The sequence below is a fragment of the Triturus cristatus genome, chromosome 8 (genome assembly GCF_964204655.1).
Source record: "Triturus cristatus chromosome 8, aTriCri1.1, whole genome shotgun sequence".
Lineage (NCBI taxonomy): Eukaryota > Metazoa > Chordata > Amphibia > Caudata > Salamandridae > Triturus > Triturus cristatus.
In genome coordinates, this window is record NC_140591.1 from 291,903,117 (window position 1) to 291,924,818 (window position 21,702).

Consider the following 21,702-nt stretch of genomic DNA (forward strand, 5'->3'; position numbering starts at 1 on the left):
GTCTATAAGCAGGTTGCAGGAGGCTATCAGACCCAGCAACCTGAGGGTCATCCTGACCGAAACCCGGGATAGAGGCTCAAAGAGCGGAATCATAGCCCCGATATCCCGGACTCGCGGTTCAGCAGGATAAACTTGAAACTGCATCGTGTCCAGAACCGCTCCGATGAAGAGGAGCTTCTGAGAGGGGGGGTCACGTGTGACTTCCGCACGTTGATGGAGAACCCCAGCGATTGCAGGAGGTCGACCGTAGTCTGAAGGTGGGAGGCAATAGCCTGGGGCGAGCCCGCCTTCATCAGCCTGTAGTCTAGATCGGGGAAGACTGGAACCCCTGATCTGCGCAGATGAGCTGCGACCACCGCCATCACTGAACAACCGAGGTTAGCTTGTAAGGCCAAGGGGGAGCACGGTTAACTGAACGTGCTTGTGACCTACCGTGAACCGCAAGTAACGCCAGTGGGCCGGCAGGACAGGGATGTGAAAGTGAGCATCCTGTAAGTCCAACGCTACCATCTAGTCTCCAGGGTCGAGAGCAGACAAGACCTGAGCGAGCATCAACATTTTGAATTTCTCCTTCCGGAGGAAGTGGTTAATGTTCTTGAGATCCAAGATAGGACGTAGACCTTTGTCTTTCTTGGGCACCAGAAAGTAGTGGTAATAACAACCATCACCTTCTTCTGGGGCAGGAACGAGCTCAATGGCATCCTTAGCCAAGAGTGCCGAAACTTCCTGTTGGAGAAGGGCCAGGTGATCCTCCGATATGCGATGATACTGAGATGGCTTGGATGGAGGGGTAGTCTTGAAGGGGCGGGAGTAGCCCCTTTGGAATATTTGCAAAACTCACCTATCCGACTTGATGGTGCGCCAGTGGGGGAGATGATGGCGGATCCTGCTTCTCACTGGTGTTCGGTGGCCCTGAAAGGTCGGACTATAAGGGTTTGGAGGTTGCTTCAGAGGGGGCTGTGGAGGACTGGCCCGCCCGCTGGTCCCCAGTGTGAGAAGTTGGCCTGATATGTAGTGCTCACTATTCTAGTGATCACTGTGTATCATTCCAAACGACCCTTATTGATGATTGGTTGTAAGTCAACCTTTTAGACCAGCTATCCTAGTAGCGTGGATACGAGCAGTCTTAGGCTAAACTCTAGAGGGCGTGTTAAGCCAGCTGTTTACCATCACATATACCCCTGGAACACCAAGTGAAAGGACACCACACAAGTTGTTATGAAAATAAAAGGATATTTATTTATAACAGGACTACCCTGGCTCTTTATGAGTCAGGGAGCTAAGCACACTACAAAACTCTTAGGAAAATACTTCAGTTGCACAATTTACACAAATGCCCGAGGGGCACGAGAAACCATCTACACTAACAGTGAAATGCGAATGGTTAGAGTCTGGAGGTACTGATTCCGGAGTGATCCGATCAGTGGGACTAAACGAAAAAGGAACTGGACACTTGTAGAGCGAACCTGCGATGGAGCACCGAGATGCTCGAGTTACCTAGCCCGGAGGCTGCGGCTGCGTGAGGTTCGTCAAGATGTCGGGAGTCCTCGTGTAGTCTCAGGAGCCTGAAAGAAGAAGTTGCTGGCAGGCGACCAGTGACGATGTTCGGAGCGATCCAAGCCTGGATCGGTGATGAAGGAAAACCTGAAAGCAGAGGGGACTCAGTTCTCAACCGCTAGCCAGCGATCGTGTGGGTACCAGGAGGGTACCGGCTGAAGTCACCTCGACCAGGTGAGTGGGTGACGTCGGACTCGGCTGTTCCTCGGACCAGGAGGCGCGGCGGCGACCAGGATGGAGGGCGAGCTGTCCCACGAAGGTGTCTGCTGTCGATGATGCTGGGCCCAGGAAGGGGCAGCGGATCTTGGCAGTGGCAACCCAAGCGGGGGAGTCAAGATGGCGTCGGGAGTGGACCAGGAGGGTCCGTGGTACTCCTCTGTTGAAGGGGAGCAAGAGCCAGTCTGGAGCAACCAGACTAGTGATGAAACAATCGTGGTGCGTCGTGAAGAGGGCCACAAGCCGGTCGGCAAGTGGTCGAACAACGCGGTGAACAACAAGGAGCGGAAGGGCCCCCACGCAGATCTCGGGGATGCTGGGGAGGCAGACTTCGATGCTGGAGCTGCTCAGGGTTAGGGCTTCTCAAACCCTAGGTGCACTCACTCGAGGGTCCCTCGGTGGGCGTGCTAGATAAGCGTCGTGCAGGTTCTGAAGATAGCCGGTCCCGCAGGTCTCGTCACACCTACGACTCTCAGCTGAGCTGATGAGGGAGGTAAAAGGTCAGAGATGGCAGGGAACTCGGGTCTCGTCGAGCTGGGCAGTCTTGATCCGTAGGAGAGACTTACAGCAAACCGCAAGCGCTTAGATGGTGCCTGCTGGTGCAGGGTGGCTACTCCTTAGCCACAAGGGAGAGTCTTCAGAAATAGTCAAGAGTTCCTTTCGTGGAAAGTAGTTCGTGATTCGGAGTTATCCGATTATCTGATTATCCAATTTGGGAAGGGGACTCGCTCCTACCTTTATTCTAAAAAAAGGGGCTGGCCCGTGACTAGGTTCTACCTATGGGTGGAGCCAGGAGGGGGGGTGGTTACACCCCTATCCTTTGTCCGGCTTCGCGCCAGCTCAGGGGCTGGTGTGCCCCCGAAACTGGTTTGAGCCGGGCTATGCACAGTGAGCACCGGGGTGCCACTTGCAGTCACCTTCCTTTCAGCCCTGCCTACCTGGGATACACAAACCCTGTCTGGGACGGTGCTAACACCGCCCTCGACAGGAAACCCTTTGTCCAAGCTCCCCTTGCTGGAAGGTCCCCCAGCAGCAGGAGGTCAGACTTGTGTCTGGTGGCAGCATCCATTTTGTGATGCTGAGGCTTGAGTCAACTTTAACCGGGGTTCAAGGTTACTTCCATGTCGTGTCCCTCTAAAAGGGGGGAATGCTAACCCCGTCACCAGGACTGGCGAGGGGTTCGTATTCCCATTCGTATGACACCTTACTCGACATGTATAGGTGATGCGATGCCAAAGTTAGCAAATAACCGCAAGGATTATAATGCCTTAAAAGTAGTTGGCCCGCGTCACCATGGAACGGCTATTAGGGCTTGGTTCCGCAAGCCGTCGACGGGCTCAGCTCGCGCCAGAGCACCGTCCCACATGATTCCCTGCACTCTGCCTTCAGGATTGATAAGGCCTGCTATAGGAGTGACTGATAGGAATCCATGTGTCCATTTTAGGGTTTAGGTGTAGGAATACTACACCTACAGCAACGGGTGATTACACCACGTGGCCCCAGCTGTCGTGCAGCCAGTTGTGTCAGATTTGGGCGGCCATTCCAGGGGTGGCATAATACATGCTTCAGCCCCTGGTAGGCCCTGGGTACACCGATGCCCTGGATACCTGTGGTATGCTGAGACAGGGACTGACAAGGTGGCCCAGTTCCAATTAGTGGATGCACCTAACGTACATGTGTGTTAATTTCGAGAGAGAACAGCTAGGCTGTGGGTCTGATTGGCAGGCCCACAGCCGGAGAAAGTCGTAAACCAATGAAGCAAAAGCAAAAAATCTGGGTGATCATAGGATTGCAGACCCTACTCTCCTACATGACCCCCCCCCAAACTTTGGGACAATAAGCTAACCTTGACCAGGTGAGTCTTCTTGCTCTAAGTGGAAATACCTGGAGAGCCCATCTGCATTGCCATGATCAGTGCCAGGTCTATGCTCCACTGTGAAGTCCATACCCTGTAGGGAAATGGACCACCTAAGTAGTTTGGGGTTTTCACCCTTCATTTGATTTAGCCACAAGAGGGGCTTATGGTCGGTCTGAATCTTGAAGTGAGTGCCAAACAAGTATGGCCTCAACTTCTTCAGGGCCCAAACCACAGCAAAGGCCTCCCTCTCAATAGCTGACCAATTCTTCTCTCTGGGGGTCAGCCTCCTGCTAATAAAAGCTATGGGCTGGTCATGACCATCAAAATTCAGTTGCGATAGAACAGCTCCCACACCCAGCTCCGAAGCGTCTGTTTGGACAATGAATGGTTTGGAGTAGTCTGGACTCTTTAGGATAGGTGCTGTGCACATGGCCCGCTTTAGGTCATCGAATGCCTTCTGACAGCTTGCTGTCCACTGAACTTTTTTTGGCATCTTTTTACTTGTCAGGTCGTTTAGCGGGGTCACAATGGATCCATAATTTCTGACAAATTTCCGGTAATAACCAGTCAGGCCCAAGAAAGCTCGAACCTGAGTCTGGGTGGTTGGAGGAGCCCAGTCCTGGATGGCCTGTATTTTGCTCTCCAACGGTTGAACCTGGCCTCCACCTACAAGGTGGCCCAGGTATACAACCTGTGTCTGCCCTATCTGGCACTTGGTGGCCTTGATAGTGAGGCCTGCCTTCTGCAGGGCCTCTAACACTTTCCTCAGGTGGACCAGGTGATCCTCCCAGGTGGAGCTAAAGACAGCGATATCGTCCAGATACGCCGCACAGAAGTCGTCCAACCCAGTGAGAACTCGATTCACCAGCCTTTGGAAGGTGGCAGGTGCATTTTTCAAACCAAAGGGCATTACCACGAACTGATAATGCCCACCCGGGGTAGAAAATGCTGTTTTGGGCTTGGCCTCCTCAGCTAACCTGATTTGCCAATACCCAGCTGTCAGGTCAAACGTACTTAAGTAGTTGGCCGAGGCCAACCGGTCGATAAGTTCGTCTGCTCTTGGTATCGGGTGGGCGTCGGTCTTAGTGACCGCATTGAGACCTCTGTAGTCCACGCAAAACCTCATCTCTTTCTTACCGCCCTGGGTGTGAGGTTTCGGCACGAGCACTACGGGGCTAGCCCAGGGGCTGTCCGAGGGTTCAATGACTCCCAGCTCCAACATTTTCTGCACCTCTGTCTTGATGCAGTCTCTGACATGATCAGGTTGCCGATAGATTTTACTCTTTACGGGCAGACTGTCCCCAGTCTCGACCTCGTGGGTACACCACTTGGTCTGACTGGGTGTCAGAGAGAACATATGTCGAAAGGATTGAAGAACCTGTTTACAATCCTCTTGTTGATGTCCAGAGAGGCTGCCACAAAAGACAACACCATCTACTGATCCATCGTCAGGGTTCTGAGAGAGCAGGTCTGGGAGAGGGTCACTCTCCTCCTCCTGTCCCTCATCTGTGGCCATGAGCAAGCCCATGCCCTCCCTGTCGACATATGCCTTGAGCCTGTTTACATGGAGCACCCTGTGGGGGCTCCGGGGAGTTCCCAGGTCTACCAGGTAGGTGACCTCTCCCTTTTGCTCAATGATCGTGTGGGGCCCAGACCATTTGTCTTTGAGTGCTGCTGGGGCCACTGGCTCCAGCACCCACACCTTCTGTCCAGGCTGGTACACAGTCAGGACAGCCTTTTGGTCGTGCCAAGCTTTCTGTAATTCTTGGCTCGCCTCCAGGTTTTTAGACGCCTTTTCCATGTACTCCGCCATCCGCGAGCGGAGACCGAGCACATAGTCCACAATGTTTGATGCCGGCTTTCTGAGAGGTCTCTCCCATCCTTCCTTTACCAAACAAAGGGGTCCCCTTACAGGATGTCCGAACAGAAGCTCAAAAGGGCTGTAGCCAACCCCCTTCTGCGGGACCTCTCTGTAGGCGAACAAGAGGCAGGGTATCAGGACATCCCATCTCCGCCGAAGCTTTTCAGGTAGTCCGTGAATCATCCCTTTCAGGGTCCTGTTGAATCTCTCAACAAGCCCATTGCATTGTGGGTGATAGGGTGTGGTGAACTTGTAGTTGACACCACATTCCTTCCACATAGCAGTCAGATATCCCGACATGAAGTTTGCACCTCTGTCTGAGACGACCTCCTTAGGGAAGCCCACTCTGGAGAACACTCCAAGCAGGGCCCGTGCCACCACAGGTGCTGTAGTGGTCCTAAGGGGAATAGCTTCAGGATACCTGGTGGCGTGGTCCACCACCACCAGTATGAACTTGTGCCCTGATGCTGTCTGGGGTTCCATTGGTCCGACAATGTCGATCCCCACTCGTTCAAAGGGTACCCCCACCACTGGTAGTGGTATGAGGGGGGCCTTTGTCGTGCCACCTGACTTACCACTGGCTTGGCAAGTGACACAGGAGCGGCAAAACTCCTTCGTATCTTCGGACATGTGGGGCCAGTGAAAGTGTGGAACAATTCTGTCCCAAGTCTTATTCTGGCCTAAGTGACCTGCAAGGGGAATCTCGTGGGCCAAGGTGAGAAGGAAACCTCTCAGAGACAAGGGGATGACCAGCCTCCTGGTCGCACCAGGTTTGGGGTCTCTTGCCTTAGAGTACAGGAGTCCATCGTCCCAGTACACTTTGTGGGTACCTGTGGCGTTCCCTGCAGCCTCAGCAGCGGCCTGCTGTCTGAGGGGTTCAAGTGAGGGGCAGTCTAACTGTGCCTTCCCCAGGTCTTCCCTGGAGGGTCCCCCTGAGCCCAGAAACTCAACCTGACCAGGTTCAAGCTCTTGCGGCTCAGTTTCCCTCAGTTCTTTAAGGTCAGCCTCCTCGGAGACTTGATCCACGACCTGGGGCAAGGGGGAAGGCGAAGCCTTACCCTTACTGCTCCTCTTCTTGGAAGGTGTCTGGTCCGTTCTTCCAGGATCCAGCACCTGTTCAGTGGGGCATCTTTTGGCCTGTGACCTGGTCACAGCAAGGACATGTGCTGGCAAACCTAACATTTCCATGTGAGTCCTCTGCTCCACTTCTGACCATTGTGACGTTTCCAAATCATTGCCCAACAGACATTCTACGGGGAGGTCTGAACTAACCACAACCTTTTTCGGGCCACTTACCCCTCCCCAGGAGAAATCAACAACTGCCATACTGTGATTGGTAGTGACGTTGCTGGCATTGGTCACTAGGTAACTGGTACCTAGCATGATCTGTCCAGGGTCCACGAAGTTAGGCGTCACCATGGTGACACTGGCACACGTGTCCCTGTAGGCCTGAGCCACTTTTCCATTTATCAAAGGTGTCTGCCTGTATTTGCCCAAAGTATTGGGACTGGCATCAGGGGACATATCCATATCCCCTGTACAGACAAGGACGGCCTGAGTGAGCGTGCCGACTAAGTCGTCACTCCCCTCGGTTCCCAAGGTTAACCCAACTAATGCCTTGGGAGGCGCACTACCACTGCTGACTGTACTAGGGGGCGCAGGTGCCTTAGGGGCTGCAGTGGTAGGAGTTTGCCCTCCTTTCTTGGTGCACTCACTAAACCAGTGAGTCTTACTTTTACAGTATTGGCACCACCTTTTTGACTGGCCTTCTTGAGTCTTCTTCTTCTGTGAAGCCTGACCCCCACCCTCTTTGGTTTGTTGGGGACCTGTCGAAGACTTCTGGTCATTTTGTTCGTTCTTGTTACCCTTTTGGTCTGCTTTCTTCTGACCACCCTGGTTCTGATTCTGGTTCTGCTTGACCCTTGTTCTGACCCATCTGTCTGCCTTCTTTCCCAATTCTTGGGGAGAGGTCAGATCCGAGTCGACAAGGTGCTGATGCAACAATTGGTTCTGACAGTTGTTTAAAATCTGTTCTCGCATAAGATTGTACAATCCTGTGTAATCAGTAACCTTGCTACCCAGCAACCAGCCTTCCAAAGCCTTAGTGGCACAATCGACAAAGTCAGCCCAATCCTGAGACTGAATTTTCTGGGTGTCCCGGAACAGCACCCGGTACTGTTCCGTGGTTAAGCCGAACCCATCAATCAGTGTGTTCTTCAGGACTTGGTAGTTGTTAGCATCCTCAGCTCTTGTAGTGAGGAGCTTGTCCCTTCCTTTACCTTCAAAGGAAAGCCACAGTATAGCTGCCCACTGACTTGGGGGGACGCACTGGACAGTGCAGGCCCTCTCCAAGGCAGTTATCCACTTGTGGATGTCGTCCCCTTGTTTAAAGGGGGGCACTATTTTACTCAGGTGTCTAGTGTCTATACCCCTGTCTTTCTCTCTATTGAGAATGCTGCCACCAGTGGGATCTAACCCACTTAATTTCTGCTCTCGGGCTAAGGCAAGTCTTTCTTTGGCGAGGGCAAGTTCTTCCCGCTCGATCCTCAGATTGACCTCCCGCATCTTCGCTTCATGCTCCCTCCTCTGAGGGGAAGTCATTCCTCTCTGAGAAGGTGCCTGAGAGACATGTGTATGAACCGATCTGCCAGAGCCTCTGGAGAGAGACCTAGCTCGTCCGTTCCCAAGGTTAAGCCTGCTTGAGCGTGGGCCCGGGGCTCCCCCAGTTCCATTCTCATGCCTGCTTAAGTTGGTCCTTGTAAGCCTGCCGACTACCACTGGACCTTTGTCTGCCTCGTCTCCCGATAACTCGTCCTCGTCCTCCTCCTCTGTGTGGAGGTCGAGGTCTGGGTCACCGAGGGTTCCCTCTAAGGGAGGCATGTTCCCATCTGCACTGGGGGGACCTGGGTTAGAGGACCTCCTAGCATCGTACGCCTCTAAGAGACCTATCAGTATTGCGATGGTAGGGTTAGAACCCTGGTTTAGCTTCCTGGAGGCACACAGTTGTCTCATCTCCTTGAAGCTAAGAGTTGCATATCGTGACACGACCTGTGGAGGGTCACTGACCACTAGGGGAGTCCCTGCAGACTCTCCGTGGACCGACATGCTTTTCTAGTGAGGTGTAAGTGTTGCACCTACCTACACTATGGGTTTACCTACTGATCCCTTGCTAAGAGTTGTAGTCAGGGTGTGCTAAGCCCTGTTACACTACAACAGCCGGTTCAGTAGAACTCGGAGTATTCTAAGTTAAGTTATATGTACCTGGGTACTTATGTGATCTTTCACTGCGATATTCTTAGGATACGTGTGTGGTAAAACAACAGCAAGCTCAAATCCCAACCGCTGCTCACCAATGTGAGAAGTTGGCCTGATATGTAGTGCTCACTATTCTAGTGATCACTGTGTATCATTCCAAACGACCCTTATTGATGATTGGTTGTAAGTCAACCTTTTAGACCAGCTATCCTAGTAGCGTGGATACGAGCAGTCTTAGGCTAAACTCTAGAGGGCGTGTTAAGCCAGCTGTTTACCATCACATATACCCCTGGAACACCAAGTGAAAGGACACCACACAAGTTGTTATGAAAATAAAAGGATATTTATTTATAACAGGACTACCCTGGCTCTTTATGAGTCAGGGAGCTAAGCACACTACAAAACTCTTAGGAAAATACTTCAGTTGCACAATTTACACAAATGCCCGAGGGGCACGAGAAACCATCTACACTAACAGTGAAATGCGAATGGTTAGAGTCTGGAGGTACTGATTCCGGAGTGATCCGATCAGTGGGACTAAACGAAAAAGGAACTGGACACTTGTAGAGCGAACCTGCGATGGAGCACCGAGATGCTCGAGTTACCTAGCCCGGAGGCTGCGGCTGCGTGAGGTTCGTCAAGATGTCGGGAGTCCTCGTGTAGTCTCAGGAGCCTGAAAGAAGAAGTTGCTGGCAGGCGACCAGTGACGATGTTCGGAGCGATCCAAGCCTGGATCGGTGATGAAGGAAAACCTGAAAGCAGAGGGGACTCAGTTCTCAACCGCTAGCCAGCGATCGTGTGGGTACCAGGAGGGTACCGGCTGAAGTCACCTCGACCAGGTGAGTGGGTGACGTCGGACTCGGCTGTTCCTCGGACCAGGAGGCGCGGCGGCGACCAGGATGGAGGGCGAGCTGTCCCACGAAGGTGTCTGCTGTCGATGATGCTGGGCCCAGGAAGGGGCAGCGGATCTTGGCAGTGGCAACCCAAGCGGGGGAGTCAAGATGGCGTCGGGAGTGGACCAGGAGGGTCCGTGGTACTCCTCTGTTGAAGGGGAGCAAGAGCCAGTCTGGAGCAACCAGACTAGTGATGAAACAATCGTGGTGCGTCGTGAAGAGGGCCACAAGCCGGTCGGCAAGTGGTCGAACAACGCGGTGAACAACAAGGAGCGGAAGGGCCCCCACGCAGATCTCGGGGATGCTGGGGAGGCAGACTTCGATGCTGGAGCTGCTCAGGGTTAGGGTTTCTCAAACCCTAGGTGCACTCACTCGAGGGTCCCTCGGTGGGCGTGCTAGATAAGCGTCGTGCAGGTTCTGAAGATAGCCGGTCCCGCAGGTCTCGTCACACCTACGACTCTCAGCTGAGCTGATGAGGGAGGTAAAAGGTCAGAGATGGCAGGGAACTCGGGTCTCGTCGAGCTGGGCAGTCTTGATCCGTAGGAGAGACTTACAGCAAACCGCAAGCGCTTAGATGGTGCCTGCTGGTGCAGGGTGGCTACTCCTTAGCCACAAGGGAGAGTCTTCAGAAATAGTCAAGAGTTCCTTTCGTGGAAAGTAGTTCGTGATTCGGAGTTATCCGATTATCTGATTATCCAATTTGGGAAGGGGACTCGCTCCTACCTTTATTCTAAAAAAAGGGGCTGGCCCGTGACTAGGTTCTACCTATGGGTGGAGCCAGGAGGGGGGGTGGTTACACCCCTATCCTTTGTCCGGCTTCGCGCCAGCTCAGGGGCTGGTGTGCCCCCGAAACTGGTTTGAGCCGGGCTATGCACAGTGAGCACCGGGGTGCCACTTGCAGTCACCTTCCTTTCAGCCCTGCCTACCTGGGATACACAAACCCTGTCTGGGACGGTGCTAACACCGCCCTCGACAGGAAACCCTTTGTCCAAGCTCCCCTTGCTGGAAGGTCCCCCAGCAGCAGGAGGTCAGACTTGTGTCTGGTGGCAGCATCCATTTTGTGATGCTGAGGCTTGAGTCAACTTTAACCGGGGTTCAAGGTTACTTCCATGTCGTGTCCCTCTAAAAGGGGGGAATGCTAACCCCGTCACCAGGACTGGCGAGGGGTTCGTATTCCCATTCGTATGACACCTTACTCGACATGTATAGGTGATGCGATGCCAAAGTTAGCAAATAACCGCAAGGATTATAATGCCTTAAAAGTAGTTGGCCCGCGTCACCATGGAACGGCTATTAGGGCTTGGTTCCGCAAGCCGTCGACGGGCTCAGCTCGCGCCAGAGCACCGTCCCACATGATTCCCTGCACTCTGCCTTCAGGATTGATAAGGCCTGCTATAGGAGTGACTGATAGGAATCCATGTGTCCATTTTAGGGTTTAGGTGTAGGAATACTACACCTACAGCAACGGGTGATTACACCACGTGGCCCCAGCTGTCGTGCAGCCAGTTGTGTCAGATTTGGGCGGCCATTCCAGGGGTGGCATAATACATGCTTCAGCCCCTGGTAGGCCCTGGGTACACCGATGCCCTGGATACCTGTGGTATGCTGAGGCAGGGACTGACAAGGTGGCCCAGTTCCAATTAGTGGATGCACCTAACGTACATGTGTGTTAATTTCGAGAGAGAACAGCTAGGCTGTGGGTCTGATTGGCAGGCCCACAGCCGGAGAAAGTCGTAAACCAATGAAGCAAAAGCAAAAAATCTGGGTGATCATAGGATTGCAGACCCTACTCTCCTACACCCAGAACCACGGCTGTGGTTCCCACGTCCCCGCCACGCTTGGGCTGAACATCTTGCGCTGGCCTGTGGCTCTGGGCGGGACGTAGCATGACACCCCTTCCATAGCCAGGAAAGGGGCGAAATGCAGACTGCGCAGGGCAGGTGGTGACAAGGGCCTGGCCGTAGTCCGAGAGTCCTTAAAGCACTCCAACGCGTTGTCTGCCTTGTCACCGAAAAGGCAACGGCCATCAAATGCCATGTCATTAAGGGTGGATTGGACATCCCCGGAAAAACCAGTCGAACGCAACCAGGCATAGCGTCGAAGGGCTACTGACATGGAAATCGTCCTGCCAAGTGCATCAGTGGTGTCCAGCCCACAGCGGATGGTAAACCTTGCTGTGTCTCTCCCCTCGGCAACTGCACGGGAGAGCACGGCCCGGGCCTCCTCCGGGCACTGGGGCAGCACTTGCGCTACCGTATCCCACACAGAGTGGCTGTAACGGCCGAACAGACATGCGCAGTTTACCAACCGCAGTTCCAAGCTGGCGGAAGAGTATATTTTGTTCCCAAGGTGGTCCAGCTTGTTAGATTCCCTATCTGGTGGTGCATTAGGGAATGCGCCTTTAGAAGTGTAGGCTTGAACCACCAAGCTCTCAGGGCTGGGGTGCTGGGAGAGGAATGTTTGGCCGCCGAGCGGTGGCATCGGGCTATAATCCTGTCTACAGGAGCCCCTGTGTTGGGCCTGGACCAGGTGCCCAAAAGGATGTCTATGAGGGCTATATTAATCGGCAGCAGGGGCTCCGAAGAGCTCACTGCCGGTTAATGAACCTCTGTCAGGAGGTTAGTCCTGAGTGCCACCGTAGGTAGCTCGAGGCGGAGAGGGGGTGTACAAAGTACTTAGCAGTCAATTTGGAGAAGAGAACACTGCCACTGGGGTCCTGGATCCCAATGAACTACAGTCAAAACACACTGACACCAAACAAACAGTGCGGGTGAATATCCGAGAAAAATCCTACTGGCAGAATCAATTGTTTATTTGCTTTTTCAATTATTATAACCTGAAAAACATGCATCAGAAATGAGAAAACCCTTGCCCCTTCGAGGGCTTTTATAAAACCCTCAATATTACAATGCCTTTGCCACCTGTGGCCACCACCAAAGCTGTTAGTAAGGAGCCCTAAGTCTACATCACATTTAGCAAAATATTGTTCACATTCAAAGTTCTCTCAAGAATATCTGAGGTTAAAATTCTGAACTTGGGTTTTCAGACGGTCACTCAAGACTGCTCAGGTCACCTGTTCAAAATATAATAGAATGGTCCAGTTCTTTTTTAGTTGCTAGGGTTCAGTTTTCCAAGATTCTAAGATAAATATGATCTCAAATAGAAGGTTACAATGAAATTAGTTTGTTCTTCTGTTTGGAACTTAGGCTATCCAGGTCCCGCAGTGGGCCGCAGCCCTAGACATACAGAGAGCCTTGGAAGTCTCCCATCTCTACTCGCCCTCCCATAAAAACACCACCAGCTTTGCTTGGCATATGCTGGCTTGCAAGTAGCTGGTTTGCAAGCAAACAGTGCAAGGACAGATATGAGGTTCTGGCACTTAAATCAATGGTTGTTCTGTGGAGTATTCTTTGAATGCTTCTCTTAACTGTTCGTGCTCTTCTGGGTCGCATTGGACAGCAGGAAACATGATACACTTATAATTTGCAGGCCTATTCTCCTCCCACAGGGCATCACATCAAGCTTGTCAGATAGTCATCCAGTCTTCTAAATCAGAATCCTTTACTCTCCTCTTAGCACCGTCTTCTTTTTCACAGAGTACAGCCTTTGGGAAGCTCTACATTCTTTGTTGTGTTCCTGCCAGTGAGGGTCTCAGTAACCCGGATTCAGGTTTTCAATGCTGACCCAAGTACTGACTTAAGGCCTCCTCTATAATTCCAAAGCTGTGGGCAGTGAAAAGATCAGTTGTCAGTCACGTACTCTGCCACCTGTTAACGTTCTCTCTCTTTTTTTCCATTCAATTCAGGTGGCATTTTCAAATGCTTTTCCCGTATCAAGCGTTTACCCTTGGTTGGTGGGTTGGGGGCACTTGTGTTCAGGAGAAAATGGGGCTCCAAATGGTATTTGATGTGCATTATGTCCACAAAGCCCTTTGATCAGACTCCTGTTGCCTTCAAGCTTTCACATTTTTAAACATTTATGTTCATTCCCGCTTAACACTTGAGTCCATGTGTGTGTGTGTAGATACTTTATCCTCTTGGTTTGCTATAACAATTTCTCTTCATTTCACAAACTTTGTATGCGTTAGTGCCAATGTAAGGGCATACCCTGCAAAAAATACAGGCAACCTTTATTGGTTTACAGGGTGTAAATAAATCATTCCAAATGCTCTATGGTAGTGTGGTTGAGATTGTTATGCTTGTCAGAGAGTAGTGTTAAGCATTTGTTGTACACACAGAGTCAACAAATAAGAGACGCACTCAAGAAATTTGAAACGATTTTAGAAAAATAGCAACGATTTTTATATAATTTTCGGTACCGAGATCATCGTAATCCGGTAAGTGCTTTTAGAGTTATAGATTTAGAAATAGAAAATACAGTCAAATAACAGTATTGAGGTATGAGCCTCCAATGCGTTAATGTTATGCTGTGGACGAAACATACACAGCGTACATATACTTGCGAGCGTTTCTGAGGTTCCCTTTTGGGACTTAAGGTGCTTGGGGCCAAGGTCCAATAAACCACCAGCAGTTTGGCTTTATCTACCCTGGTTAGGCCGGTTACAGAGGTACTGGTTGCGTTGGTAGCCCTGATCACTTCACAGTTAAGTCAATGACAAAGTACCTCTGAAAGAAAGGCTGCAAGGGGCGACATGGGGACAAGTCAGGTAGACTCAAAAGGGGATCTCAGATCTTCATGGGGGGGCTTGGATGCAGAGGTGTTTTGTGCAGTGGGTCGCTGTAGTTAGAAGCTTTCACTTGGCTTTGACGACCTGCAGAGAGTGAAAACAGGAAAGCAGGGCCACTCTAGGTGGAGACCTCGTGGATCCTGAAGTCCCTAGGCGGCAGGTCAGTGTCGGGGGGTGGCCGCACTGTACACGCAACAAGCCTTAGTAGTTGCAAGGGCTCCGGTACCCTGGGCATTGGTGCTGAGAAGCTCCGGGATGGGTCAACGGTTTAAGACTTGGTGAGAGCAAGAGGGCTGACCTCTTAGACTCACAACATCCTCTCCCTGGTGAGTTGCTCCTTCATTGGGCCAATGGCGAGGAAACTAAGTTCTGGGTTGATTTAGTCAGTGCCTGTAAATGCAGGGGGATGGCTGCTCCACCCCAAGGGGGATGCTGCTAGGTTGTTGAAGGTAAGAACAGTCCTTCAAGGGTTTGGGGAGGCTGTTCAGATTCTGGCCGGGTCTGTCTTTGTGATTTTCCCATTGCAAGCAGACAGGCAGGGTTTGGTGCTCATCTTGGTGAAGGACATCTGTTCTTACACCTTTGGCTCTTCTTTGTCCTTCCTTTGGTTAACAGTAGACTAATCTGAGTTCATGGTATCAAGGGGACCCCTAAATACTGAATTTAGGGTCACTTAATGGAGTTTAGGCTTGTAGCCAATGGTCTACCTACCCCTGGGGTGACTACACCCCTTATATGACTACTTCCTGTGAAGGGTGGGCATAATCCTGGACCAGAGTTTATAGTTTCACCATATTCAAAATGGTGAAATCCTTTTTGGGCTGTCGACATCAGGTAGCTTAGCCTGAAAAGTTTGACCTGCTTTTTGACTAATTTCCAACCTGCTCTGGTGCCAAATAGACACCAGGGCAGGGGGTGGTGTTCCTCGGGTCTGGGAGGAATCCTTAATCATATATCAAGGGTGGCAAAGGCTTTCAAGACTCCGCCCTTGATATGCTAATTCACCAGCCATCCTGGAGCAGGCATTATTTCTGGCCCCTGAAAGTGCAGGGCTCTCACCTACAGGGAATCAGAAACTGGTCTGTGGTGGCAGGCTGGACGATAACAGTCAGCCAGCACACTAGAGGACTAGAATGTTTCGAGGGCACCTCTAAGATGCCTTCTGGGTGCACGTCATAATCTAGGGGTACCATTTACAAGGGACTTGCGGGACTGCTAAAAACCTTGCCTGTTGGTTTACAATTAGACAGTTAACTTGTTTTAAGGGCAAGAGCACTGCCACTGGGGTGCTGGTTAGCAGGGATCCAGTGCATTTCAGTCAAAAAGCATTAGTACTATGGTGCAAAGTGGGGACACCCATGCCAAAAAGGACACTTTTGTGCAGGTAATTCAAATGGCCTCACCTCATCCCTTGTATTGTCATGTTATTCTTGGTGCTGTGTTGCTTTCTGTTCCTACTGCTGGAAGGTGTTTGGTCTGTATTATTCAAACTCTTACTCTACATTGGATGCTGCACTCCTTAACACATTTTTGTCCAAAGTATTTCTATCCTGGTTCTTAAATGAGTGTGTTTTTTCATAAGCAGGAATTGAGGCTCAGCCAATGCATATCCTCCCAGCAGAGTTGTATCTTGTGAGACACAGTAGCTGTGTTTCTGTCCAGTGTTTTAAATCCAGACTTTGTTTTTCAGGGAATTTGGTGCCAACTTGCACATATTGAACCATTCATGCATGCAGCGGAATGGAGTGAAGGAGCAATTAAAGAATTTAGAAAACTAGTGCATGAAAATATTATGTCATGTTCAGTCATTAGTAAGTGACTTCATTTCTTCTGTGCTGTTTTTCAATGATAGTTACAAATGTTCATAACACATTTTTAAATTATTTTTATGCTTATACAGAATGCCACGTGATGTCTGAATGTATTTATAAAGTCTATACTTTGGAACTGCCTAGGACTGCTGGTGGAATTCACTTTACCCTATCCAGAAGAGCAGTGTCATAGGTCCCCTTTTAGATCTTATACAAGTTAATGGCACACTGTAATTGTAAAAAAAAAAGTCACCTATGTGCTAAATCTTTGAATTCTTCCATGGGTCCTACAGTAACTGGACTCCTTTTTTCAACACTATAGTTTGAAGCTCTGCTTCTGAGTATATTAATTAGTAAGATATAATAGAGAGGCTTGTTGCTTTATGGGAGCACCTGTTATTGTGAGAGGGAATAAACTGCGCCGAAAGACAAAACACCTCCTCTTCCATCTAAGGAGCCTTATCTGAAAGAAACACGTTAGTGACAGATTCCTTACCTTACAATATCCCCATGTGTCGGACTGGATTCGGAAAGATTTGCTAGCAGTACCCCTGCGCGTCAGTAGGTGGCGTCCTGCGGCTCCGCGTCAGTCGCTGGCGTCGTAAGCGCCAAGATGACATCACGGAGACTACTTAGGCGCCTCCCATGCGCGCTGACGTCAGTTTTTTCTTTTTCCGCACCAGCAAGCGCAGATCCGGATAGAGCACATACCTTAGTCACTTTTTGACTACTTTTTGAGACTTTTGTCTCCCCTTTTTTCTCCTGGTGCACGTAGGGATGCCTGGATTTAAGTCTTGTGGGGCCTGCCGTCGCAATATGTCGGTGGCGGACCCCCACAATGTTTGCCTCTACTGCCTGGAGACCGACCACGACCCCGGGACTGTCGGGCCATGGTCCCGAGGGCCTGAGGGAGCTGCGCCGGAAACTACTGGAGGTCCGGGCACTCGTCCCAGCGCTGTTCCAGGTCCGGGGACCATTCCTGGGACCGCTCGCGCTGCTGCAGCCGTCACTCCTCGGGCTCCAAGTTTTCGCCCTCGGATTCTGGTAAGCGACGACATAAAAAGAAGTCAAAGAAGCATGGTCGCTCTCTGATGTCCCCCCGTCGGTCCTCGGATGTGGACGAGGGGTACAGGGGTTCTGCCCCTGCAGCTCCTTTGGAGCCTGGGACTCCCGCAGCCTAACTGCCTTACCTGGGTCTGTCGGCGACTCCCGAACATGTGCTAGAATTTCTTGCCACCATGGACTACCTTTTTAGGCCTCGGGCTCCTGCCGGTGCTCACTCAGGCCCGCGGTATCATGTCCAGATCCTGTTGGGCTGTCGGCACAGCTGGCGGATCCAGCTTCGCCGCCACAGGTTCCTACGCCGTTGGCTCCGGCGTCCCGTGGTCCGGCGCTGCCGGCTCCGGCCCCAGCACCACCCTCGGCTCCGCCTCCGGTGCCGCAGTGGGTCCCGTTCGTTCCGCCCTTGCCCCGGTTCCAGGACCATTTCTTTCCTGGCTGGGATCCGCATTGGGAGACGGCGCCGGCCGGCGCCGTTCATGGCGCCATTTCCGACGCTGTATCTCCTTTCCCAGGCTCCGGCTCTGCCGCCGCAGCCGTTTCCTCCTGCACCGGAGTGGGAGGATGACTGGGAGGGGTATGAGGACCCTCTTGCCCGTCAGTGTGACTCCGAGCAGGACTGGGTGGACGATCTGGAGGACGCCGGCGACCTCGATGTCTATTCTGACCTGGGGTTTGCCTCTCCCCTGCCTACCATGGAGGAGGGTGCTTCCTATACGATGGTGCTCGGTTGGGTTGCTGAGGCCCTCATCCTCGATCTTCCTACGGTGGCCTCAAAACTAGTCTCCTCACTGAGGTGCTCCAGACGGCGTCTACTTCATCGGAGCCACTGCTTCCCTTCAACGACGCCCTCAACGATGTCCTGTTGGGCACTTGGTTGCGGCCTGCCACGAGGGCCCATGTGGATAAGAATGTCTCCAGGCGTCACCGCCCTGCACCTGGTGACCTCGCGTTTCTGACCATTCATCCCACGCCTGAGAGTCTGGGCATCCAAGCCTCAATGTCGCAGAGTGCCTTTCCCACGGCTCTGCCGGATAAGGACTCTAAGAAGCGGGAACAGTTTGGTAAGCGGTTGTCTTCAGCCAGCTTGGGGCTGCGGTTGGTGAACACCGCCTGCTTATTGGGCCGCTATTCCCACACGGTGTGGGATACGGTTGCTCAGGTGTTACCTCAGTGTCTTGAGGAGGTCCATGCTGTGCTTACCCAGGCGGTTGCTGAGGTTAAGTGTTAGAAATGAGGGGGCTCTGGTTGGCGCAGGTGTGAACCCACAACAAGCAGGGACCCTTTACTTCTTGTCAGGGCGAAGGATGACTCCCCAGAATAACCCCTGCTCACCCTCTAGGTGTGTGGCGCGAGCAGTCTAGGCTAAGTCTCAGGCGTACACGGTTAAGCAAATGTAATTACACATACAGTAAACCCCTTGCATGCACCACAAACGGACACCAATCAGGTAGTATATAAAAATAAGCTTTTATGTAGTTTCAGCAGCGTCAAATACAAGGCCCAGTAACGTTGAACTGATGGGGCCACAATTCTTAGGAATACGGTAAAGTTCTCTTTGTTACGGAAAGTTCTTTAGGCGGGCACAAGGTGACTGTAGGCCTCAGCGCACTCCGTGCTGAAGCGGCGACCGGGAAGCACACGGCAGATGACAGGGAAATCAGAACGTTGCGGACCCTGGATCCGATGCGAGCTCGAGGTCGTAAGTACAGTACCTTGTTTCTTGACGCGAAGGTGGGTGCGGGATTTCAGCGGGACTTCGACCGAAGAGCGAGGCGGCGTCCGGGGCTCCCACACTTCACGATGGGTGTCTGATCTTCAGGCTTACGACCAGAGCGGGGTGTTGCAGGTGGCGGGTGAACACGCAGATACGTCCGGGCCGTCCGAGGCTTGGAGATGCTCACAACGCCGATTCCGGCGGGAGGGTGAAGATGCACAGCGAGCCTCCAACGAGCGAGGTGACAGGGGCAGCCCAGCACAGCGTCGGGGGAGCGGCTCCGATCGAGCGAGGCTCTTCCCAAGGCGGGGGCGGCTAAGCAGTCCTGGTCACGGCTCAGGGAGGGACTGGGGCACAAGGGTCACAGCTCCGGCGAGGGAAAGGACACCACAGTCCAGCGGCAGGCGAGTGAAGATCAGGTAGAGCCCAATGGTCCTGGGGCTCAGTTCAGGGGGCAAGCTCAGTTCCAAGCCCTTGGAGATCGTTTTGGAAAAGCACAAGTCTTGAAAGTAAAAGTAAAGTAAAGTCTTCAGCAACAGGTTCTCCTCTCCCCTTTGGCAGCAAGGTCACCACTGTAGGCCAATCCCCCAGGATAGGGACAGTCTTCCTCCTACAGCTTTCCCGGTGCCTCCTCCTCAGGCAGAGATTCTTCTTGGTCAAAAGCGGATCTAGTTTCTCAGGAGCAGGGCTCCTACATTTATACAGCAAATCTTTTGTTCTCCCAGGCCAGGGTGGCCCTTGCCTAGTCCAGTCCGGTTTCTGAGCACTTTGTTTACGCGATGCAGGCTTCTTCTTTCAGAGTGCAGGGCAGAGTCATCAGACGCTCCACAGGGGGCTGAGCCGGCATTGAGGTAGCAGAGCACTGTCCTATTCAGAGCCTAGGAGCACTCCTCCCACCCATCTACCTGTCGATCCTCCTATTCACCACCAGGCTACCTAGCCCTGCCCATCTGGGTTCCCCCAGCCCTGTCACTCACACCAGCCAGACATCAGATACACATCACGCAGAGGCGGCTGAAATGTTTAGGCAAGCAAAGGCCAGCTTTCTAAAAGCGACATTTGCAAACCCGAAATATTAAAATAAACCTTGCGAAAAGATGTACCTTATTATTCCGAGTTCAGGCATACTAAACTCGATCTTCTACCATGTTCCCTGGGTCGGTTAGGATCATAGGGTGTAACAATCCAGGCCGCCCATAGTGGCCTATGAGAACAGGGTAGCCTTGCAGTAGTGAACAACAAGATGGCGGTCATTCACTACTAGGACATGCCACGCATCCAGGCTTGTCCTACCTTATGCTTGCAACGCACCCTGCCCGTGGGCCTACCAGAGGGGTGACTAACATGAAGTTAAGGGAAGGTTTTAGGGACCGGCAAGTGTGGGCACCTGCCAGTCAGCATGTCAGTACCAGACTGCACGCAGGTTCTGCGATGGCAGACCTTAGACATATTTTACCGGCCGCTTCTGTGGGTGGCACAACCCGTGCTGCAAGCCTACCAGCGGTTTTTGCATTTACATGCCCTGGCGCTCCTGGCGCACTTTACTGGGGTCTGATAGTAAATCAAACAATCCAATCATGGAATCCAACCAACATATACAATTTACAAAGGGAGCACTCGCACCGCGACACTGGTTGGCAGTGGCACAGCGCGCTGAGCGGCCAACACCATAAAAACACATGAGGCACAGCGACAAAAAGAGGAAGGGAGACTCACGCCAAGGTGCCAGGTCTAACATTAGGGATGCGGCCAAGTTCGCTATTCGATGTGGTTTGGACACTGCTGACTCGTTGGGTAGGGTGATTTCTACGACTGTGGCGCTGCGTCGCCACGCCTTGTTGCGATCTACTGCCCAGGCACGTTCCTTCAACAAGCCTGTGCAGAACCAGCCTCAGCGCGGCCGCGGATGAGGCTTCCGCAGGGGCGGCTCTGGGAATCAGCATGGGGGACAGTCTACCTCTGACCCCGCTGCTTCTAATCTGACCCCGCTTCCTTCCTAATCCGAGCTTTGGGGAGCACCCCACGCCAGTGGGTAGCAGGATTCGCCATCACCTCCTCCACTGGCACGCTATTACATCGGACAAGTGGGTGTTGCAGATCATCCGCAAGGGTTACTCCCTTCCCTTTTAGTCCACCCCTCCAGCCATGCCACCTCGGTGCCACCGCATGTCAGGGGATCATTTGGCGACTCTCCAGCAGGAAGTTGCGGCCTGCTTGGCCAAGGGGGCCATCGAGTGTGTTCCTGGACCGGAGGTAGGGAGTGGTTGTTATTCCCACCACTTTCTGGTCCCCAAGAAGGACAAAGGGGGTCTACATCCCATCTTGGACCTTTGGGACGTCAGCCACTTTCTCCGGAAGGAGAAGTTCAAAATTCTGACTCTGGCTCAGGTCTTGTCTGCCCTGGACCCTGGAGACTGGATGGTAGCATTGGACTTGCAGGATACATATTTTCACATCCCCGTCCTGCCGGCCCACCGGCGTTAACTGAGGTTCACGGTAGGCCAGGAGCATTTTCAGTTTATCGTGCTCACCTTCGGCCTTACCAGCGCCGCTCGGGTGTTCACAAAGGTGATGGTGGTGGTTGCAGCTCAGCTGCTCAGGTCGGGGGTGTCAGTCTTCCCCTACCTCGAAGACTGGTTGTTGAAGGTGGGCTCGCCCCAGGCAGTCGTCAACCACCTTCAGACTACGGTCGACCTCCTGCATTTGCTGGGTTTCTCCTTATACGTGCCGAAGTCGCACCTGAGTCCCTCTCAAAAGCTCCCCTTCATTGGAGCGGTTCTGGATTCGA

At 52.4% G+C, this 21,702-nt stretch overlaps 1 protein-coding gene across 1 annotated transcript in view; it reads left to right on the top strand.

Moving 5' to 3' along the window:
- The window catches only part of RNF17 (ring finger protein 17), a 2,644,767-nt gene that overhangs the window by 1,583,790 nt on the left and 1,039,275 nt on the right, over positions 1–21,702 (top strand). The window contains exon 22 of the mRNA XM_085621540.1: positions 16,018–16,138. Within this exon, the coding sequence (XP_085477666.1) occupies positions 16,018–16,138 (121 nt within the window). The remainder of the gene's footprint in view (positions 1–16,017; positions 16,139–21,702) is intronic.